Source organism: Anser brachyrhynchus (genome assembly GCF_964034855.1).
Source record: "Anser brachyrhynchus genome assembly, chromosome: 33".
Taxonomy (NCBI): Eukaryota; Metazoa; Chordata; class Aves; order Anseriformes; family Anatidae; genus Anser; species Anser brachyrhynchus.
In genome coordinates this window covers 188,606-212,930 of record NC_137726.1, presented here as the reverse complement: position 1 = coordinate 212,930, position 24,325 = coordinate 188,606, and the positions used below count along the sequence as shown (strand labels likewise).

The 24,325-nt window shown below is 45.1% G+C and overlaps 1 protein-coding gene across 1 annotated transcript; it reads left to right on the top strand.

Annotated features, from left to right (window-relative positions):
* Positions 1–217: 217 nt before the first annotated feature.
* On the top strand, positions 218–23,554 carry LOC308184462 (uncharacterized protein). Its single transcript, XM_080571571.1, has 13 exons — positions 218–238; positions 3,235–3,407; positions 4,557–4,898; positions 5,891–6,154; positions 6,423–6,683; positions 9,124–9,183; positions 10,424–10,477; positions 14,463–14,801; positions 17,527–17,865; positions 20,534–20,578; positions 20,756–20,776; positions 21,975–22,001; positions 22,748–23,554. Exons 2-13 carry the CDS (start codon positions 3,341–3,343, stop codon positions 23,305–23,307), a joined length of 2,379 nt encoding a protein of 792 aa, XP_080427697.1. The 5' UTR covers positions 218–238; positions 3,235–3,340; the 3' UTR covers positions 23,308–23,554.
* Positions 23,555–24,325: the final 771 nt, after the last annotated feature.

The window sequence follows — 24,325 nt, the reverse complement described above, 5'->3', positions numbered from 1 at the left end:
ACAGACGCCCAATACACCCAGAAAGGAAGAGGTTTTTTTTCTTTCTTTTTTTTTCCTATAATTACCTGTCATGTTATACTAGTCTTCTCGACTTTACTTTCTAGCAGCAAGTGAGAGGCATTTCTCGTCCTTTTCCTATTAGTGCAGAATTGCTCCTCCTACTTCAACCTGGAACATGAGTCATCTTTTTTCTTCCCGCATTTTTAGTAACGGGCGGTCAAGAGGTTTCTGCTGATAGGTAAGATCACAAGATTTTTAAAGGCTAAAAAGGAAGCACAGTGAAAACAGCAAAATAATATATTCTAGATGCTGTTTTGTCCAAGTATATTCTCTTTACTACTTCACAAGATATATCTTGGGATTGCTATAATGATAAGAAATATAGTAGAAGATATCTTAGTTTTATGAAGGAAAGAGTGTTTTGATAACTAAACCTCTGAGTATTTATGTAAGTTAATCAGGTGTTGTTTTGAGATTTATATTGTAGTTTAAATTATTTTATTTCATTGAACTAATTTGTAAACATATGTAGTGTTCTGATGTGAATTATTGAAAATGTAACACTCTGCTTTGGAATGGTAAAAATCTGTTAAAATGATCATAATATAAGTGTAAACATTTATCTTAGCAAGGAATTAAGGACTGCAGGAGAAATGTGCAAAGATATGGAATGACAAATACATATTTTGCTGTTTTCATACTTTTTTATTCTTGAATGGTTTAGACATAAATGTTAATAGCCTGTCCTTCAAATGGGGTATTATGGAAAGAGCTTGTAAGTGCAAACTTGCAATCAGAATGTGGATTAATGTGCATTTTCATACGCAGTTCATCTTTTGTAACATGCAGCTTGTCACAACTTTGTTGCTTGGAAAAGCAAAGGGAGGTGACTTACGTGTAGACTCATTATTCTCTAACCTCAGTTTTGAGTGATTAGAACAATATCTTGTGTTTTCCTGCACTGTGGTTGAATTGCCTCCCTCTTATACTCTGCGTATTTAGAGTAAATGCCGGACTCTTGAAGCCATGATATATTCCCCAGGTGCTTCCTTACAACACCCAGTTTCATTGCCCTGCAGAACAACTCTTTTACTACACTTCAGTGGTTCATAGTGATCAAGGTCAAGAGTACAAGCCTGTTGGAATTAAGATGGCTTGCAGGTGCAAGGTAACACCCACAGAGATAAGGAATGGGGCATGCTGGGAGACAGGCAGATTGATTTAAAAAGGCTGTGAGAGGAAGTGAAAAAAAAAAAAAAAGGAGTGCCTGGTGGTAGTTCAGTCACAACAGACTAGGACTGTATGCACAGATGAGGTCCTGTGTTGCAACCCTGTGGAATGCATTGCTAGTCTGAAGTCTTCTGAGATGGGACCCCAGAGAAGTTTCTAAGGAGGTTATGGGAGAACCAGACCAGGCCATCATTCCCTCTCTCAGTTATGCATAGACTACGCATGCTAGTCTGTTACAAAGTGAAAGCAGGATTTTCTAGGTCACGTCCACTTCCAGGATGTGTTCTTACATTGTGCCTCTTGCACCAGGATGTGACACACCATTGTACAAACAAAGTAGGTGGGGAAGTATTGAAGTACAGCCCAGTTTCCTAAAAACAACGCAACAAGAGCAGGTGCTCTTGCATACATTGCATGAGAGCCCAGCAATGTAAGTAGAGGGCTGACAGAGGGCATCCTCTACTCCTGGCCTGACATCAAAATCAGTTTTAAGTTGAAAGTTACTATGCCCCATAAAAGGGATGGTTAGGAAACAGTGATGGACAGCAGTTCCCTCAGATACAGTGAGCTATGAGCTGTGGAAGCATAATTCCCGCTTTGGCCAAATGACCCAGCAATGCCACAGGGTCTGAAGACAGCAGGCAGAGCCAGGTGCTGCTGATGGAGTCCATCAGCAGCCCTACACAAGGCAAAGCGATGAATCAGTTGTAGGATCCATCTAAGGGGTCCAGTCAGGAGCAAAAAGGAGACAGGGCTAGAGACAAGCTCCAACATGAGACCAAAATCTCTTCAGGACACAAGGTCCAAAGTCTGTCAAGGAGGGAGATGTAGGCACAGGCCTGTGGTCCATGACACAAACTTAAATGAATTTCCAAGAGCAATAAGCAAAGAGTTTGGTTGGAAGTGAGGTTGATCAGGGTTGTTAAGGCTCCTTAGTGCACTTAAGGCACTGACAATGACAAAACTGAGAATGCCATGTGATCAGATCAATTCCTCGTGCCAAGAGAGCAGGCAAGAAGGACCCCAGTGGTTACACAGTATGATGCTGGCTGGAGAGAAACAAGGGTCTGTCTGTGCTCCCCCTGTTGCTCATGGATTTTACCCTAGGCTAGTACAGGTCTGCAAGAATCAATACAACAGAGACAAGATGTATCTGCATTTTATAACAAAATAAAATAATACTCAGATACAATGAGGGCAAAACTAGATCAGTTCTAAGAGCTGTATATTTTGTTTGCTCTGTTTAGAAGTAAAGAAATATTTCCTAAACATTTCCTTAGAAATTACTAAACCTTCAGGAAATGTAGTTGTTCTATAGAGCAGTTCTATGGTTGTCAAGTCCATCCTTGACAAAGCAAAAAATGCTTCCATGTGGTGGCCTAAATGCTCTTCCCAGCCCAAGAGGGAAAATATGACAGCGTTTTATCACAATTTAAATCTACTAAAATATTTCATGAGTCCCATGTTGTGGTTTAAGACCAAGTCAGAACTATGTCAGGCAGTAATAATCAACATGGCTAGAAATATGAGCTTAGCTAGGAGGGAAAGATTTTTCCAACCTGCATGTGATTCTTTAACTGCTGTTTCTTTATTGTCTGTTGGAAAATGCTTGAATAGATGAGGGGGAAAAGGCCCATATTAGAGCCTTAAGGAATATTCTTTATGTGGCCTCTGTTCAAGCCACACATTTTTCACTTAGGATAAATATCATCAGGACGTGTGCTGGGTATTTCCCACTTATGATATTCACAGCATCCTCTGGGTTGCCACCTCCACTTACCACCCTACCCCCTCTAATGGTGACCTGCTAAATAACTTCCACCCAGGATGCCAAACATCTGTGCTAACTGGTCCATCTCTTCTTCCCAGGACTCACCTCCCCAAAAGTTGCCCAGTCAAGCGGAGCCTTTACATGCTGAAGAAAAGTGAGGATTTCTATGCCTTGCTTGAGAAAGTGTTTCTGTTTTACTGAGATTATGTTTCATTATGTTTTATTCCCTTCAGGAATTCTTCCTCTTTCTCATGGTACATCAGTCATTTCCAGGAGGATTATTAGCAATTTAACTTGATCAACATATTTTTGGAAGTTTTTCAGAACGTGTGCTCAGAAATGAATCTCAGAGCAATCCTGTTCTTAGCTCTTCCAAAATGTTTTTTAATTTCAAAGTGGTTTACAGGTAAGAAACTCCTTACTATATGCAGCAATTCACTTTAGCTATAGAATAGAAATAAATATGATGAATTCTATGAAAGATCAGTGCATGTAACGAAATGAAGAAAGCAGGATCCATGGAGGAAGTTGGAACAGACAAGAAAAAACCTTTCCTTTCCCCTTTTTCCTGTATTGGTAGAAAAAAGAAAGTACCACCAAGTTAAGCATATCTTTTGTGGACTATTTTAGTTGCTGATTACCAAGGGGTTGTTGTTCAGGGTGAAAAGCCCCTCAGAGAGAAACAATTATTGAAATCTAACTTCGGTGTAGATGGACACTCCTGAATGAGATTACTCTGGACTGAGATGCCAGTCCCTGCCTGAGTCACCTTTAGGATACTTGTTTTAATCCCGTGCCTGGCACTTCATGATCAGGAGCTGGCTCCAAGTAGTTCTGCTCATGTCTTAAGCATGACTTAGTATTCAGTTCAGCTAGCCAATTTCCTAAGATATCACACTTGCACTTCTGTTCATATTCCCGTTCCCTGAAGGAATAAAGGTACTGTAGATCCTGTGTAACGTCTGACAACTCCCGAGGGTGGGATAACATCGGCCATCTCAGATGAGGTGAGACACGGCAGTCCTGATCTGGAGCGTTGGCTATCTCAGGGACTAAACGTAGGTGTATTATCTTACCACACAGATGAAAGAGGCCTGGTCGGTCTTTCACAGGTAGTACAGCCAGGGTCAGTGGAGAGCAAGAACCTACACAGATTGCTTTCAGGCTGATCAGATTGTCAGCTCCTTGCAGCTCATTTATGGTAACTTGCTCCTAGCTCAGTGAGCTTTTTTTTGCAATCCTCCCACCAGTGTACCTATGGTCTTCTTGAATAAATTGCTGCCCCAATACCCGTCTTCTCCATGAACATATAACATGTATATGAAACCTGGAAATGTGGAAATCCATGCATGTATGTGCCTGAAGGAGGTGGTAGCATTGACTGAAGACCCTGTCCTCATTTTTGCAGGGGACTAGACAACTCTAGCCTAAACCTCAGATTTCTGTTTTGCATTAAAGTAATGCATAACTTTCTGCCTTATTGCTTTCTCAGTAGAAAAAGTATATTTGCAGAAAAAAAAATAATAGTGCATTTGGTCCCACCTCTTCCTTGCAGGTGAAGTTCCTATCACCATCAGCATTGATCCTTCAGTTGTCTGTGTTGGTGAGCAAGTGACTCTGTCTTGCCAGCTGACACACAGTGTCCCCACCAACACAGGCTTGCTTTGGTACAAAAAGGAAGAGGAAAAGGATACTCCACTGTGCTTTTCCTCCAGCCTGGGTGGTGTGGTGGAGCAGTGCCATGACGAAGAATGGTGCAGGATTAAGGGGCGCTGGGAAAGAAGATCACTTCTCCTGATTATCCAGCAAGTGCAAGTAGCTGATGAGGGGGAATATGTTTGTGTGGTGAGTGGCAGTGCTGGCTCACAGGAGGCTGTTACTCACCTTGATGTTACAGGTAAGCAGGGAGATTGTCACAGTGAAATGTGACCTGCTATTACCATCCTGAGTTCAATTCCCATCAGGGCTCTCAGGCTCTGCCTATTCCTTGCTCAACAGTTGAGATCTTCTCCTGGGGAAATATGCAGAGACCCATGAAATAGCTGGGAAGTCTTGCTTCAGTTCTGAGTATCTGAAGACAGGGTACTGAAGGGCATGGGGCCTGCAGCTTGTCATGTGAGAAAATAGTGCAATGGGGAATGGCTGATTATCCTTGTATGAGTACATTTAGTGTTTTTCTACTATGGAATTATCGATATTCAGCTTCTCCAGTTAGCTTTGTAAACTTAAACTTTATTTGCCTTTGTAAAATGAAAAAAAAAAAAAGGACTCAGATCTACTAGGGATTTACCTATGTGTAGTGAGCACGATGATATGTTAAGGACCCCTTTTCTCTCCTCATTTGAAATTTCCCATCATGGAAGACCTGTCCTAAATGTAAACCTGGAAATGCTGCCAGAAATCACTTTATCAAGTCCGACCTTCTGTTGGACAAGTCTGATTTGATGTCTCGTATTTTGGTATTGGATAAGATGGAAGAATTCCTTGCTCTTTGTCTCCAGAGCATTCCTTTTTATGGCCCTGTATCATATTCCCCCTCAGTCATGTGGAGACTGCTCACTCTTGTTTTGCAAGCTCCCAGATAGTTTTTCTTGACTTAATCATCATCCAGGCTCACTGGGGTTCGCTGTCTCTGTATGATAAGATGCCCTAGTATGTTTCCTTGTGGGAGTCAAATTAAATGGCCCTTTTGATCTGACCGAGTATGACCAATTTCTATGTGCTATGAATATTTAGAGCTGTGTATTAACAAACAAATTGAAACAAGCCAGAACAGAAAAAATCTGAAAGCATCATCTTTCTGTAGTTATTTTTTTATTTACCTATATGTTTGTCTTTATTTTTATATAACTCTCATGTTTCATCCTTATTGCAATAACTCCATTACAGCACTCGGAAATAAGCCAACTTTGGAAAGAGATCAGCAGGAGGAGGGCATGTGTCGCTACACATGTAAGTCAAAAGGATGGAACCCAAAACCTGAAGTCCTTTGGACAAACTATGGAGGAGGCAATAAAAATGTGGAAGCCAAGACCTATGTAACCTGGAATAAGAGAGACCTTTTTGCATTGCAAAGCATCATGACAGCGCCTTGTGATGATGTAGATGTGAAATGTGTAGTCACACTCGTCAAAGAAAAGATAAGCCGAACTGGTAGGTAACATTTTAACACTTGCATCTGCATTGCTGAGGGAATCAGACCCCTTCTGGGCAGGAAGTTACACATTTGTGAGTGGAAAACAAAGAGAAGTGTTCCTGCTGTTTTTGAAATTTTTAAAATGAAATGCTCGAAAGCCAGATGGTTTTAACTGTCGATGAAATAGCAACGAAAGTGCAGGTGTTTTGTGAGATCTCTCCCATGGCATAGTTGGCATTTCTTTGTTGTGCCCAATACAGTGGTGGTAAGTTGCCTCTGTTGCAGGTTCCCTGAATGGAATGATTCTGCAAAAGCCGAACACTTGTATGTACGAGAGCCGAATAAGAGGTTCCTTTGTAAAGCCCAAAGCCACGTGGGTTAATCCCCAAGGAGAAGATCTATCTTCACTGGCCCAGACAAGCATTCTACAGGAGAAGGACAGTGTTTTTGCAACAGAAAGTTCCACTGAGATACCCTGTGGAGAACCACCTCCTTCTTTCTTGACCACTAATGTGGAATCCAGTCTAACCTTTGCTCAACAGTCAGGTATGCAGCAATTAAGACCGATTTATTGCATTTTTACATTCTCTGAGGAAGTGAAAGTACCTGCTTTTAACATCAACCTGCACTAATAAACAGGATGGGCCTAATGCTGTGAATTATTTTACTTGGTTTCCAACAATGCTCCATAGTTAACTTTGTTCAGGAGCATGTTGCTCAAAACTTTGATGAAGTCAATGTCTCTGCAGTAATGGAATCCCATCCTCCAGGCTGTGGCTGAAAACTGGATGCATGGGGGAACATGGCTACTGAAGATAAGGAAAAGACTGAGGTTCTTAATGCCTTCTTTACTTCAGACTAGACTTCTTTACTAGCCACCACTTATCCTTGGGGTACTCAGCCTCCCAGCCTGGAAGTATGGGACAGGGAGCGGAAGAAAACCCCCACAGTTCATCTGGAAACAGTTAGAGACCTGCTGCTCCACCTGAACTGTCACAGGTCGATGTGGCCAAATGGGATCCACTTGAGGGTGCTGAGGTAGTTGGCGGTTGTGATTGCTGGGCTGCTCTCCATCATCTCTCAGCAGTCATGGTAATCTGGAGAGGTCCCAGTTGACTTTAGACTTGCTAATGTGACACCCATCTGTAAGAAGGGTTGTAAGGAGGACCTGGGGAACTACAGGCCTGTCAGCCTGACCTCGGTGCCAGGAAAGGTGGTGGAACAGGTCATCTGAATGCAATCACACAGCATATGCAGGACCACCAGGGGATCGGGCCCAGTCAGCAATGGTTCATGAAAGGCAAGTCCTGCCTGACCAACCTCATCTCCTTGTATCGGGTGACCCTCCTGGTGGATGAGGGAATGGCTGTTGATGTAGTCTACCTAGACTTCAGCAAGGCCTTTGACACAGTATTCTCCTGGAGAAGCTGGAAGCCCATGGCTTGGACAGGTACACTTTTTGCTTGGTTAAAGGCTGGCTGGATGGCCGGGCAAAGAGAGTAGTGGTGAATGGAGTGAAATCCAGCTGGCGACTGGTCACCAGTAGTGTTTCCCAGGGGTCCTGCACTTTGGTTAAAACAACTCCATGCAGCTCTACAGGCTTGGGACAGAGTGGCTGGAAAGCTATGCAGAGGAAAAGGATCAGGGGGTGCTGGTCAGTGCTCACTGAACATTAGCCAGCAGTGTGCCCAGGTGGCCAGGAAGGCCAACAGCATCCTGGCTTGTATTAGGACTAGCGTAGCCAGCAGGACCAGGGAGGTGATCATCCCCTTGTACTCTGCACTGGTGAGTCCGCACCTCGAATACTGTGTTCATTTTCGGGTCCCTCACTACAACAAGTTCATCGAGGCCCTGGAGCGTGTCCAGAGAAAGTCTATGAAGCTGGTGAAAGGTCTGGAACACAAGTCCTATTAGGAGCAGCTGAGGGAACTGGGGTTGTTTAGTCTGGAGAAGAGGAGGCTCAGGGGAGGCCTTATTGCTCTCTACCACTACCTGAAAGGAAGTTGTGGGGAGCTGGGGGTCAGCCTCTTCTCACAGGTAACTGTTGATATGACTAGAGGGAATGGCCTTAAGATGTTCCAGGGGAGGTTCAGGTTAGAAATTAGGAGGCATTTCTTCTCAGAATTTGTCAGGGTTTGCCCAGAGAGATGGTGGAGTCACCATCCTGGGGATGTTTAAACAAAGGTTGGACGTGGTGTTTAGGTACATGGTTGAATGGGTCACATTGGTAGCAGGGTGATGGTTGGACCAGATGATCTTGAAGGTCTTTTACAACCTTAATGATTTTATGGTTTTATGAAAAGGGAAGAACATCTGATGATGCCAGGAAAGCCAGGAAGACAGTGGGCTCCTGAGGTCAGTGCTTCTAGCCTTTTACTAGCATGGACCTCTGTTTTGATTTCGGCAGAGAAGTTTCTCTCACAGATCTTTAGACTGTCAGATGCTGAGATTTGCACCAGCAATGAAATACTTTGGTGTTAGGCTCTTAAAGAATTATTCTGGCTGAAAGGTGTTTTCAAGCAGCAAGACTAAGGCTGAGCTTTCCTCTGTAATTTTTACTTGTTTAAAGCTTTGAAAATCAACTTAACTTAAGCTAAAGTATTTTTATGATATCACTTAGAGCAATATCACTCCATTCAGAGGTCGTGTAGGAAATAGGTATGCTCTTGAATAAAAATAGAGACATAATATCAAGGTAAAGTATAATTTAAAAATTCCTCAGGGGAAAAAAAATACTTCCTAGTTTATCTCCAGTTTGTTTGAGCAGTGATATAAAATGCAAATATCAAGGCTGTGTCTAGACTTTCTTTAAAACTTTTAGTGTTCCTCACCACTCTTCCATATAAATAATTATTTTGTAAAATGTTCTTCTGCTAACCATGTTCAAAAGGGACAGACTGTGTGACCCCACTGCCATTCTATGTCTGTGTTATATTGCAAGGAATTTGATGTCATTTTTTAAAATTGTTTTTTCTCCATTTTTCAGAAAACTGTGACTGGTTCTGGGTTCTTTACCTCTTTTGCCTCCTCCTCCTTATTTTAATAGGTAAGCTATTCCCCCATGCTAGACTCCCCATTTTCCAATTCTTCTTTGCAGTGAACTTCTAAAAACATTGTAACCCACAGTTTCCAATAATTTATTGTCCCTCCAAAGTGGCATAGACATCCCATGCCATAGATAACTCATTCTTCTCAAGAAGCTAGCAGCTCTGGATTCCTTCAGAAGAATCCTTTTGTAGGTAAATTCACTCAAGAATTTACCAAGCCTTCCAAATGTACCCCAAAGCTCTTCAACTCCACAAATCAACATTTTCCAATGTAACCCCACAAAAATATCCTTCTTTCCCTTCCCAGATCCTCTGTGTTTCTAGCACCCAGACTTACTGAAGTTGGTTTTCTTCGATACAAACACTTGTTTTTTTCATCACCTCATCATACCTGTTCATATTAACTTTTTATTTATCCAGTTAGTTAGTTAGTTAGTTTGTGTGTGTGTGTGTGTGTGTATCTTAGTATATGAACTACTTCCTCACGAGGGGGAGTGGAGGGGCAGGCGCAGATCTATTCTCTTTAGTGACCAGCGATAGGACCTATGGGAATGGTGTCAAGCTGCGGCAGGGGAGGTTCAGGCTAGACATCAGGAAGAGGTTCATCACTGAGAGGGTTTTCATGTGCTGGAACAGGCTCCCCATGGATGAAGTCACTGCACCAAGCCTGTCAGAGTTCAAGAAGCATTTGGACTGTGCTCTTAGTCATACGGGCTGAATTTTTGGGTAGACCTGTGTGGTGCCAGGAGTTGGACTTGATGATCCTTGCAGGTCCCTTTCAACTCGGGATATTCTATGATTCTATGATTCTACAATAAATATTCTTTATTAACTGGACATCAATCAGTAAAGATGTTAGGAATCTGGTGTCCACATTTTTTTTTTCCTTCACAATGCGTAGAATTCACCAAATCGACCTGCATTTGCTAGTACTTTGATGCAATTGAGATGATATATTTTGGAAAATTTAATATTACTTGGGGAAAAAAGAAAAATTAGCTCTTGTGAGCATCAGAAGTGAGAACACGGTTTCTGCATATTAAACATGCCAATGTCTCAAAGCCTCTGGGGCATTTCTGTATGAAACAAAATCCTCAGCATTTGTAGAAAACGAATGGAAGACTTCAGATTATGATAAAATGAATACCAATCTGTCCTCTCTGGGGTGATGGCATTCCAAATTTAATTGTTCATGCTTTATGTTCTCTCATGATGATAATAATATTGTCTTGTTTTTAGCATTTGTACTACAGATTTTCAAGTATATCATCTGGCAGCCATCCATTGACACAAGTGAGTTTTCTTGATTTTTATTTATGGCTTCTAAGTACAAATATATATTTCACATTTAGGTGTTATGTCTTTTGGCTGGGAGCAAGGTTTCTGTTACTTTTCTACTGTCTTTATTGTTTCAATGGAAAGCAATTAGCAAATTGTAGGATTGATAAATTCCAAAATTGTAAGAAATATGCTTTCTTGTGAGATGATCCTTTCTGTGGAAAGGAGATGTGGGTTTGTAACGCAAACAGGATGCTGAGAGAGGTCTGAATTTAAGAAAATCTCTCACAGCTTTCCCTCGTCTTTCTTCCAAACACTGTCCAAACAGACTGCTTTGAGGGAGGGAGCTCCATGGTACTATATGCAAGACAGGTTTGCAGTTGCCAACAGACCTTCTCCCCTTACAGAATATGTCCTGTCCTTCGCTAGGAGTGGTCCTAGAGGAAGTTGCCACAGGGAACGGGAATGCCATGCACTGAGATAGATACAGGGTAGTGCCAGGTTGAAATCCTGGTGGGAGGCAGCAGGAAGGTTTAGGGGTGCTGTGGTAGGGGTACTGCTGATTCTGGTGTGCAAGGGTGTGGCCAAGGAGAGGTGCTGTGTCCCTCAGCACCTCAACTGCCAACCCAGGCATGTGGCTGTCATGAGCATGGAGACATACACATAGAAGGCCGTGTGTGTCTGGCAGAGCTATTTCCCCAAGGTGTGTGGAGACATGGGTGGGCGGTGGAGGTCTCCCAGTGTTAGCTTGATGGCGAATGACCTAGAGCCCAGGGAGCCCTTGTCCTCCGTGCTGGCAGCAGCTCCTGCCTGGCACAGCCCTCATGTCTCTTCCTTCTCCCCACCTGTCTTTTGCAGAGGAGCTGCAGGCGCAAGGCAGAGCGCAGGGGGATGTGGAGAAGGGTAAGTATGTGCAGAGACCTGACCCCATGCCTCCGTGCATGGGGAAGCCATGGCTGGGTGTGGGTGCTGGTGGAGGATGTGTGCCTTGCTGAAGGCTACTCCTCTGAGCAAGTTACACACAGAAGCTCTTCCAGACCAAAGCAGAAATCTTAGCCTTTGGGAAGGGATGGATTTCATGCTAGGGGCACACCTCACTGAAGCCAATCACATCCTACTCAAGAAGAGTGTATTGCTGTGGTGGGGTGTGGAAAGTTTTCAAAGAATGGGCTCAGAGGAAGATGCTGGGAGGGGTAACAGGTCATTGTGAGATTTCCTTCCTTTGCTGTACGGTAAGGAGGAGTGTCTCACCCCTTTGTGGAACTTCCCTGTGACAAGTACGGCAAGACACCAGGATGTGTCTTCCTCTGCCTAGGGAAACAATGGGCATTCTTTACCCCAAACTCTCTTGCAGGTGCTAGCTTTGCAGCTCCTCAGCAGACCTGTCTCAAAGGTAAGAGCTTCCCAAATGTGCTGCTATCCAATAAAGTCTGGGAATGACTCATCTTGGTTGTGTTTTAACCCTGCTTGGCAGCTAAACACCACATAGCCACTCACTCACTCTGCTCAATTGGGATGCAGGAGAGAGTCAAAAAGCTAGAATCATAGAATGTCTTGGGTTGGAAGGGACCTTAAAGATCATCTAACTCCAACCCCCATGCCATAGGCCGGGATGTCTCCCACTTTGTCAGGTTGGCCAAGGCCCCATCAAGCCTGGCCTTGAACACCTCCAGCAATGGGGCATCCACAACTTCTCTGGGAAACCTGTTCCAGTTCCTTACTACCCTTACAGTAATGAATTTCTTCCTAATATCTAATCTAATTCAATCCTGTTTTTGCTTAAGACCATTCTCCCTTGTCCTATCATTATCTACCCAAGTAAAGAGTCCCTCTGCATCTTTTATATAAGACCTTTTTATGTATTGAAATGCCACCACGAGGTCTCCCCAGAGCCTTCACTCGTTCAGGATGAACATCCCCAGCTCTCTCAGCCTTTCTTCATGGGAGATGTGCTCCAGATCTCTAATCATCTTTGTAGCCCTTTGTAACCCCCAAGTTCTCTCCAAAGGGTTGTTCTCAATGAGTATTCCCAGCAGTGATAAGCTATAGGAGTGCGTGCCAATATTTGAGGGACTGCATGCTACTGAGAGCCTTCAGTCTGCCCCACAAGTGGCTTGGTTCAGTTGAAGACACCTGAAATGTTTCTATACAAATGCACGCAGTGTGAGAAACAAGGAGCTAGAAGCTTGAGGAGCTAAAAGTGTTGGCCCAGTCCCAGAACTACAGCATCATTGGCATGTGAAACCTGGTGGGAAGAGGCTTGTGACTGGTGTGTTGTAGTGGATGGTTTACAGGCTCTTCAGAAGGTACAGAGAGGGCAGCCAAAGTGGGGGGGTGGCACCCTATATAACAGAGGCACTGGACTGTATGGAGCTTGCAGTCAGTGACAATGCACCTCTGGGTAAGGATCAAAGGACAAGCAAATAAAGGGGATGTCGTTGAGGTAGTCTTCTATAGACCACCCAGCCATGACAATGACACCGATGAACTATTCTTTAAAGAACTGAGAGATACTTCTAGATCAGCTGCCCTTATCCTTATGGGGGACTTCAACCTGTCAGATGTCAGCTAGGAATATCACACCACTGAGACAAACAAGTCCAGGAGATTCCTGAAGCACCTTGATGAAAACTTGGTACAGGTACTAAGGGAGCCTACTAGGAAAGGTGCCTTCCTGGACCTGTTGCTTGTAAACAGGGAGGGTCTGGTGGGTGACGTGGCGATAGGTGGTCACCTTGGCCATAGCAACCACAGCTAGTCAAATTCAAAATCTTTTGTGATAGGAGGAAAACTGCCACCATAACTTCAGCACTGGGTTTGGGGAGAGCTGACTTCAAACTGCCCAGGGACTAGTTAGTAAGGTCCCTGGGAAACTGCTTTTAAAGACATTGGGGTCCATCAGTGCTGGTTAGTTTTTAAGCACCACTTCCTAAGAGAACAGGAACAGAAAATTCCAAAGTGTCAGAAGTCAAGCAAGAGGGGCAGAAGGCCGAGTTGTCTGAGCAGGGATCTTCTTCAAGAGCTTAGGCAGAAAAAGAAAGCGTGTGGCTTCTGGAAGCAAGGTCAGGAGACATGGGAGGACTAGAGGGATGCTGCTCACATTTGTAGAGAGAGAATCTTGGCTGCCAAAGCTTGATAAGAGTTATCGCGGTCTATAACTTCCTCACAAGGGAGAGCAGAGAGGCAGGTGCTGATTTCTTCTCTCTGGTGACCATGACAGGACCCGTCTTGAGGCTTCAACCAGGGAGGTTCAGACTGGGTATCAGGAAAAGGTTCTTCGCCAAGAGGATGGTTGGACAGTGAAATAGGCTCCCCAGGAAAGTGGTCATGGAACTGAGCCTGCTGGAGTTCAAGAAGCGTTTGGACAATGTTCTCAGATACATAGTCTGATTGTTTTGGTGGTCCTTTGGGGACCCAGGAGTTGGACTTGAGGATCCTTGTGCGTCCTTTCCAATTCAAGATATCCTTTGATTTTATTGTACTAGGGTAATTCATATGCTCTGTTCAGCCCAGAAGACTTTGACAAGCCTTCAGACAGGATCATGGGGCCTGAGTTCTTTCCCCATCACTCAGGTGTCACTCCATTAAAACCAATGCAAGGGAGGTGGAAGGATCTTCTCTTCTGTACGCTTCTATCCAGAGCCTATGTAGACATTACTGCATGGAGGGAGCTTGGGCTCACAGTTCTGGAAACCTCTACTACCCTTCCATTGGATAAGGAGTACACAGTCCTTGTGTGGATTTCCTCCTCCCATCACAATCTTACCCCCAAAAGTGCCCCTCTACTGGAAAAAAAAAAAAAAAAAAAAAAAACAGGATAAACATCATTGGTCTTGTGAAGGAATTATGGAATTATGCAGGGATGGGTCTGCCTTGGAACATAAGTAGAGATTTTTCTTTGTCTTTTCCAAGAGCAACCCCCTTTCTCCATTAGAAAGACAAGGAACCACTTCCCAAGAAGCGATGTCAGTTTCCCAATGGTTCTTCTCTTTCTTTGCAGGAAATACTGTGGAGGTCAACACCACGAGTGCCCTAGAATCCATGCGGGCAGAGGTGGAAAGTGTCCTAAGTGAGAAGCTGGCTGTGTTGCAGAGCCAACTGGAAGTTTTACAGCATGCAACCCAATGTCTGGAGGAAGTGGCCAACAAGCAGACTTCCCTCCAGGCAATCTCTGAAAAAATACAATCTCTGATGACATCTTTGCAAACCATGGAGACATCTAGAAAGCAAGACTTTGAGATCCTCAGGGCAGAGATGGCGGGACAAATAAGCAAATATATGGAGGCAGCAAAGAGGTCTTGGACTGAGGAGAACCTGCTGGAGATTGACAATAAACTAGGTGAGCACAGCAATCCCCAAACAAGTCTTCATCCTGTGGTTTAACCCAGGTGGGCAGCTAAACACTACATAGCTGTTTCGGCATGTTCCTCTAAGAGGGTGGGGGAATAGGGGAGAGAAGTGGAAAGGAAATAGTGAGAAAGCAGATGGGTTGAGATATAGATAGTTTAATAGGCAAGGCAAGACATATTCTGCAAGAACAAGCAAAGCAAAATACAGAAGTCATTCACTGCTTCTAGTCAGTGGACAGATGTTCAGCCATCACAAGGAAATCAGGGCTCCATCAGAGGTGATAATTCCTGGGGAGACCAATGCCATAACTATGAATGTCTCCTCTTCCTCCTTCTTTACCCCAGTTTTTATTGCTGAACAAGGTGTCATAAGGTATCCCTTTGGGCAGCTGGGGTCTGCTGTCCTGGCTGTGCTCCCTCCCAGCATCTTGGGCACTGCCAGCACCCTCCCTGGCAGAGCCTCGTGACAAGCAGAGGGGCCCTTGACTGTGTGGAAGAACTGCCCAGAGCAACTAAAACATCCAGCGGTTATCAGCATTATTTTCAGCACAAATCCAAAACACAGCATCATACCAGCTCCAATGAAGATGTTTAACCTATCCCAGACAAAAGCACGATGGCCTCCTGAAGGCAAATGGTGTCATTCAGTGACTCCATTGTACGATCTAGTCTCCGGAGTTTCCTCCATGGTAGTGAGAAGGACAGCCCTTTCTCAGGGAGAGGTCTTGTGTCCCACTCCACTGAGACAGCCCCATGACAGGGTAGTGCCTGCTGGTGGTAAGGGTGTTTCTTCTCTCCCTCCCCTTTAAAGGGATTTGGTTTAGTAGTCTATCTATGATGCTTGCAAGTGGTGAAAGTTCCAGGTGGGGCTCTAGGAACAACCACCTTCAGGTTCAAATACCATCTCTGTCACTCACATTGCTCATTAACAAAGAGTCATCTCTCCCACAGACAACAAATCCTGCCTGGAGAGATGCAGTGGAGCAATTCCTACCCTCCATCCCACCCAGCAGCACTTTGACAAGCCTTCAGGCAGGATCATGGAGCCTCTTCTCCTTGTCCATCCCTCTGGAATTCAATCTATGCAAACCAAGGCTTGGAAGGTGGAAGGATCTTCTCAGTTCTGTCCTCCTCCATCCAGAGCCCACTTCCCATGGACTATGGGGAAGGAGTCACTTATGAGGGGGAATTGCTGTGAGGGACTGAAAGGCCTAGAAAGCGATTGTAGGGGAGGGAACTAGTGTTCAGGACTTTGGTAAGCCCCACTTCACTTGCAGTAGCTAAGTAGTGCCCTCTCAGACCTTGTGTGGATTCCCTCCTCCCACCATAATCGATATCCCTTGCCTGGAAAAAACATCTCAGGCATGGAACCTTTCATGCTACAGTGAGAAATCCACCTTCACACTGAAATGAGAAGAGCATTTTCTCTGACTTTTCTAAGAGGAAGTGCTCTCCCCCTTTAGAAAGACAAGAATAACGGCTGTGGATGTGGTTTACCTTGATTTCAGTAAGGCATTTGACACTGTTTCTCACAACATTCTCCTAAAGAAACTGGCTGCTCACGGCTTAGACTGGCGTACGCTTCGTTGGGTTAAAAACTGGCTGGATAGCCTGGCCCAAAGAGTTGTGGTGAATGGATTTTAATCCAGTTGGAGGCCAGTCACTAGTGGAGTCCCCCAGGGCTCAGTACTATGTCCAGTTCTCTTTAATATCTTTATCGATGATCTGGATGAGGGGATCGAGTGCACCCTCAGTAGGTTTGCAGACGACACCAAGTTAGGTGCATGTGTTGATCTGCTCAAGGGTAGGAAGGCTCTGCAGGAGGATCTGGATAGCCTAGACCGATGGGCTGAGGCCAACTGTATGAAGTTCAACAAGGCCAAGTGCTGGGTCCTGCACCTGGGACACAACAACCCCAAGCAGCAATACGGGCTGGGAGATGAGTGGTTAGAAAGCTGCCTGGCAGAGAAGGACCTGGGAGTATTGGTTGATAGTTGGCTGAATATGAGCCAGCGGTGTGCTCAGGTGGCCAAGAAGGCCAACAGCATCCTGGCCTGTATAAGAAGCAGTGTGGCCAGCAGGCCTAGGGAAGTGATTGTCCCCCTGTACTCGGCTCTGGTGAGGCCGCACCTCGAGTACTGTCTTCAGTTTTGGGCTCCTCACTGAAGGAGGGACATAGAGATGCTTGAGCAAGTCCAGAGAAGGGCGACGAAGCTGGTGAGGGGTCTGGAGAACAAGTCTTACAAGGAGTGTCTGAGGGAGCTGGGGTTGTTTAGTCTGGAGAAGAGGAGGCTCAGGGGCGACCTTATCACTCTCTGTGTGATTAAAGGAGTTTAGAAGAGGCTGTAGCGAGGTGGGGATTGGTCTATTCTCCCATGTGCCTGGTGACAGGACGAGGGGGAATGTGCTAAAGTTGCGCCAGGGGAGATTTAGTTTGGATATTAGGAAGAACTTCTTTACCGAAAAGGTTTTAGGCATTGGAATAGGCCACCCAGGGAACTGGTTGAGTCACCATCCCTGGAGGTTTTAAAAGATGTTTAGATGTAGAGCTTAGTGATATGGTTTAGTGGAGGACTTGTTAGTGTTAGGTCAGAGATTGGACTAGGTGATTTGGAGGTCTCTTCCAACCTAGACGATTCTGTGATTCTGTGATTCTATGACCCAGTTCCCAGGAAGCAATGTCAGTTTCTCTGTGGCTCCTCTCTTTATTTGCAGGAAGGACTGTGGACAGAAACACCGCGACGGCCATAGAATCCATGCGGCAAGAGGTGGAGAGGATTCTGAGTGAGAAGCTGACTGAGTTGCAGAGCCAACTGGGAGTCTCACAGCATGCAGCCCTACCTCTGGAGGAACTGGCCAACACCCGGACTTCCGTCCAGACAGTCTCTGAAAAAATGCAATCTCTGATGACATTTTTACAGAACGTGGAGACATCTAGAAAGCAAGACCTTGAGATCCTCAGAGCAGAGATACAGGGCAGAAGAAGCAATGATTTGGAGGCAGCAAAGAGGTCCTGGTCCGAGGAGAACCAGATGGAGATCAACAAGAAACAAGGTGAGCACAGTAATTTTCCAGCAGGCCTTTGTCTCCCTAAAAGCCAACATTATGCTTTAGAGACAACATCCATTGAGCATGCCCTTAGGGTCTCTTAGAATGTGCTAGAGAAATACAGTCCTTTTTTGGGAGAGAGTGTTCCCAAGTTCCCTCACTATTGAGACAGTTCCAATGATGATGTGGTGTCTGCAGGTTGTAAAGGTCCTTCTTCTCTCCCTCTTCTTTGAAGGGAGTGCGTTTGATGAGCTCTCAGTGATCCGTATCATTGGTGAAGGTCCCTGCTGAGGCTCTAGGAACATTGACCTTAACATCCTACTACTGTTTCTCCCTTTCACTGTTGTGGTTTAACCCGGCTGGCAGCTAAACACCACACAGCCGTTCGCTCACCCTCCCCCCTCCCTCTCTGGGATGGGGGGAGAGAAACGGGAAAGTGAAGCCTGTGAGTTGAGATAAAGACAGTTTATTAAGACAGGAAAATAATAATAACAATAATAATAATAATAGTGATAATGGTAATAGTATTAACAATAATAATGTGTAAGAAAACAAGTGATGCACAATGCAATTGCTCACCACCCGCTGACCGATGCCCAGCCTATTCCCGAGCAGCCGGCCCCCCCACCCCGGCCAGCCACCCCTATATATTGTTTAGCATGACGCCAGATGGTATGGAATACCCCTTTGGCCAGTTTGGGTCAGCTGTCCTGGGTCTGTCCCCTCCCAGCTCCTGCTGCACCCCCAGCCTGCTCGCTGGCAGGACAGAGCAAGAAGCCGAAAAGTCCTTGGCCTGGTGTAAACACTGCTCTGCAACAATTAAAACATCAGCATGTTATCAGCGCTCTTCTCATCCTAATCCAAAACATAGCACCCTACCAGCTACTATGAGCTACTTAACTCTGTCCTAACTGGAACCAGGACATTCACTTACTCATCTTCCTCATCAACAAAGAGTTTTCTCTCCCACAGCCCACAAAACCTGCTTAGAGATACAGAGTAGGGCAACTCCTACTCTCCATTTTAACTAAAAGACCTATCAGGCAGGATCATAGTGTCTGCTTTTTCCTCATTACGTTGGCATGCAATTTATACAAGCCAATGCAAGGGAAGTTGAATTTTGTTCTGACTTCTATCCTCTTGGACATGTCCTCTTGTCCACCATGGGGTGGTGGGCTGTTCTCAGAGTGATTACCACAGGAGGCTGAAAGCATCAGAGAAAGATCTAAAGGGACAGAGCCTGGGCTCAGGCCTTTGGCAAGCTCTGCTTCTTTTCCATTGGATAGGGAGTGCTACATCTGTCCTTGTGTGAATTATGTCCTCCTTGCACCATCTCACCCAGAACATTGTCCTTCTCAGGAAAAAGAAAACAAAACAAACAAACAAACAAACAAAAACAACAAACAAACAAAAAAACCACAACAACCATGATCTGCATGGTTTATGCTACAATATGCTGTGAAGCTGTGTTGCGTTGTCACTGAAACAGAACTGCCTCTTCCTGATGCTTTCTAACAGGTAACGCCCTCCTCCATCAGACAGACAACTCCATTCCTCATAGGAGGCAATGGTAGTGTAACAGGGGTGGTACTATAAGCAAGACAAGTTTACAGTTGCCCACAGACCTTCCTCCCCTTCCTTCCAGAAGATGTTCAGTCCTTTGCTAGAAATGGTCCTGATGGGTGTGATACCACAGACCAAAGCAGGGAGAATGGGATAGAACAAGTGGATTGGTAAGTCTGAGTATATAGCACACACGTATAATTGATGGACCAAAGGGAGAGCTCTGACTGGGAGAGGGGACTATGCAAGTGTTGTCCTCACCTGTGATGAAAGGCTGTTCTCCTACCACAGTATACATTCAGCAGGGATGGTAGGAATTTCTGACAAGAGACAACAGATCAGAGAAAGGTTGACTTCTGAATATAGATTGTAATTAATGCCAAATTAACTGGTGAAGCAGGACAATTGATGAGAAAAGAACCTCAGGGAAAGAGAATACCATTCCCTGGGAAGTAGGGAACTTGGAAACACTATTTTTTGTTGGTGGTGGTTTGTGGTTTTTTTTTTCAGTTAATGCTCGGAGGAAGATTGGTAAGTGTGAGTGTTCAGAGTATAAAGCCCATGGATGCCCATGGAGCAAGCTCCATAGTGGAATAGGGACAGTGCAAGGGCTGGGACTCTCCTAGACACCTGGGCTCTCTTGTGCCCCAATGTGCATTTGGCATGGCTCATGGGATGTTCTTGTGAAATTAAGGATGCTGATTCAGAGGGGGTTCCCTTGTGAAAGCTCAATGGTATTGCAGCTGAGACAAGACTATAATCATGTGACTCTGAGACAAATCAAAACCGGGGAAGGGGATCACTGTCCCCTGGGAAGAAGGGAGCAGCCCAGATGCACTCCAGGTGTGAGACATAAGGAAAGTGTAGAGAGGTTTTAGTGGGGATGCTGGTCCCATGCCTCAGTGCCCAGGGTAGTCCTGCCTCTGCACAGGGTTTGGTAGAGGGTGAGTGTGGAGAGCAGCAGCAAGGAGAGTAGGTTGAGGCTCTCCCAGTGTTGGGGCTGGAAGCTATACTGCCCAGAGCGCAGGGAGCCCTTGTTCCCCCTGCTGGCAGCAGCTCCTGCCTGGCACAGCCCTCATGTCTCTTCCTTCTCCCCACCTGTCTTTTGCAGAGGAGCTGCAGGCGCAAGGCAGTGCACAGGAGGATGCGGAGAAGGGTAAGTGTGTGCAGAGCACTGCCCCCATGCCTCTGTGCATGGGGAAGCCATGGCTGGGTGCAGTTGCTGGTGGCGGACGAGTGTGGTTTGCTGAAGGCTTCCCATGCTCTCCCATCAGTCCTTCTGTGGGACGGGATACTAAGCAATGTGTCTTCCCTTCTCACTCTCTTCTTACAGAGTCCCTGAAGAAGGAGAATGGTGAGTGTGGCTGTCTGTCTGGAGGCCAAACATGCCAGCTGATGCGGAGGTTTTTGGGTCATGGTATAGTGATCCTGTACGGAGGAGTCCTTGGAACAGGAGCAAGAGTGGGGGAATGTGGAGGGAAGCCTGAGAAGTGGTGGCTGGAGCTGGAGAGGCTGGTCCACTGAACAGCCCCGTTTCCTTTGGGTGGAGTGCAATTCCTGGCAGAAACTGGAGATACTCGCTTGGAGAAAGCTCTTTGCTCCCATAATCTTAATGTTTAATTTTTGAATCCTTAGGTTTTTTTCTTTTCTTTTTATTTTTCATTGACCCTGACTGCATGTATTTGGAAAGACTAAAACTGTCACTAAAGTGGAGGGAGGAATGTATCAGGGACGGGGCACTCCTGGTCTCCTTTTTGTCTCAGCATGCAATCAAAGCAGATGCTGTGATGGTCTTATACCATTTGGGACCCTGTTGCTTAGTGGGCTCCCTTGTGAAAGCTCAATGATCTTGATGCTGAGTCAAGGCTTAAAGCAGCACCTCAGGAGAGGAAGTAGCCCCAAGGAAAGTGAATGCCGAACTCTGGGCTGTAGGGAACTGCCAGCTTGAATTTGCAGCGGGAGGTAGCTAGAAGGTCTAGTGGTGCTGTGTTAGGGCTACTGCAGCTTCTGATGTGCAACAGTTTGGCCAAGGAGAGCTGCTGTGTCCTTCAGCACCTTAACTGCTAGCAGAGGCATGTGGCTGTCGTAGCCTTAGAGGCAGCAATGTTGCAGGCTGTGTGTGCCAGTCAGGGCCATTGCCCTGAGATATGGTGAGCAGCCTGGACAACAGTGGGGCTCTTCCAGTGTTGGTCTTGATGTTGTACTGCCCAGAGCCCAAGGAATAAGAAGTGTCTTTCAGCTTCTCCACAAGTTTTCTGTGTGTTTTCGTTCACCTTTTATTTTTGGTGCTGCAGGGCTCCACTATACAGAAACTGTGGACTTCCTGTTTATCTATGGCTGACTTATACATAAACAATTGTTTTCCTCGCTTGATTTTTTCTTCTTTAACATGGAAGGTTATATGGTCTTCTGATTAACTTTCTGACCTGTAGACAAGTCATTCTACTGTAGAAGAGCATGCTCTTCTACTAACAGCATGGGCTGTTATTTAAGTCACTGGATGATTTGTATCCTGAAAAACACCCTTTGCATTCTTTTCTTGTTTTCCACAGAACTGCTGCATGCACAACGGTACAAAGGTAAGAAATGAAAACAAAACTTGCTGAACTACTTGGATCTTCAACACAGTTGTGTAAAATTTTTGCCCTTCTCAGGTAACAGTTCTGAAAATAACAGGGAAAAAAAATTGTTTCTGAATCTCTCTTTTTCATTTGATGTCCTGGAAACTCTGCAAGGCCTTTGTTTACTGCTTCTGGTATGTAAAACAACCTTATTTCTTCTCCAGATGAAACTGGAAGAAGGAGAAACTCATTTCAGGGTGTTTAGCTCAAGCTTTTCTACTGCCAAGTGTATACTAACGTGGTGTATGTGCCAGTCTTGGCCAATGGAATTTCTCCCCATTCTCATACAAGAGGATTTTGTGATCCTAGTTTTACTCAAAGACAAGATCTGTGCATAAGCATGCCTCTTATCCTCTCGTCACTTCAGTACAGTTTCCGTGATTAAGGCAAAGGCTTATCATCTCCTTACATTCCTCTTTGAAGCTACATGCCATTTTCAGGGAAGTGTCTCTATGAGTTGTGTTAAATTTGCTGAATGCTGGCCTCTCTCTCAGTGTGCCATAGACGGGACATAGATGGGACATAGGATATCTGGGATGGCAGAAGGCGGAGGGAGCCTGGTCAAAGAAACTTCCTAGGGCTCATCAGTGTGGAGATCAAGGCATGGCAGGGGAATAATAAATGCACAAGGTCAACAAATAGAAAGTTTCAAAGTACTAACCTCCTTGCCCTTTACTACTTAACTAATTACTTGATTATTGCAGTTGATATCGCCCTTGATGCTGACACAGCTCATCCGAGGCTGCAAGTGTCAGAAGATGGGAAGAGTGTGACTGATACTGGTGAAATCAGAAGGGTGCCCAGCAAGAACGAGAGATTTGATTCCCACACTTTTGTGTTGGCAAAGGAAGGTTATGCATCTGGGAGACTCTACTGGGAAGTGGATGTTGGAAAGAGGAGAAACTGGATCTTGGGTGTTGCCCAGGAGACTGTGACACGCAAAGGAAAAGTGGTTCTGTCTCCTCAGAATGGCTTCTGGGCCATAGGGGTGGCAGATGGGAGAGACTATTGGGCTTACACGGATCCTTGGACCCGTTTGACTGTGAGTGGTAGGCCACGAAAGATTGGGATCTTCCTGGATATCTCAGCCAAGAAGCTGTCATTTTACAATGTCCACCAGAAAAATGCTTTGTATATTTTTTCCTTTGAAAATGACTGCAGCCAGGAAGCGAAGCTCTTTCCTTTCTTCTCGACAGGTTCCACTGCAACAAAGGTTGACACTGAGCCTCTACAAATAGCACAGGGGTTTGATGATGATAAGTGAAGGGACAAACTGAGAATGTACAGCTAATGTATGTCTGAAATCCAGAGGCTTAGGTCTGACCAGACTGTATTTAACCCCATGCTTTTTGCCACCAAATTAAAACCAAACAGCTTATTCATAAAAGATGCTTTCACCACTACTTGCTAGGCCTCCTGTGAGCCAGTTCTGTAGGAAGACCTAGACTTCAGGCCACAAAGTCACTTGGTAGAGACAACCTCCAGGTATTCTAAGAACCTGCAGAAACAAATGAATTATCAGCCCAGGAAATTAAAAGTATTATTCTCTTTATATATCTTTGTTTACACATCCTTATGTCAGTGTGAACATGACGTATTTTTGACATTTGTTTCTGCAGACTAAACATCACAGGAAATACTTGTGATACCTTTGTGCAAAATTGGGCTAATATTCTAGAGATGGAGAGCTTTCTGATGAGCTGAAACCACCCCTCCTAAAAATACCTCTGACTTCTGTTTCTAGATGGTCACCAGTCATGGCAGGTCCTTCTATGTCATTTGCAAGTATGCTCTGCTTCCTGAAGGCGACTTACCTGACTTGTCATCAGTGTTTCTCAAGAAGCTGCAGAAACCCCTTTCATTTGGAAAGGGTGTGAAACAGTCATACACCCCTGGTTTGGGGATGCAGTCCAAATAACGTTCAGGGGAATTTGAAAAGTATGAATATCCTCCATTTTCGAGTCCATTTTCCACGTCAATGAGTTTGCTCTCAAGCTCTCCTGTCCTTCCTGCCATTTCTAGATTCATGCGTTTAATCCTTTTCTCTCATCAAGAGACAATGAATACATCCGCAAGAACAGTGACAATTTACAATGCCTGTACAAATTATCCCATGCACAGTTTTCAGAAGAGCTTCCTGCACAAGGAGAATATCTTTCCCTTCCTCTCTGTTCAGGCTTTCTCCTGCTAGAACTCTCTCCTGGCAAGTTCATCATGAGCCCAGGATGCACTGCACACACAGTCAGATGTCAGGAAGCTGAGAATCCTTTTGATCAGACCTA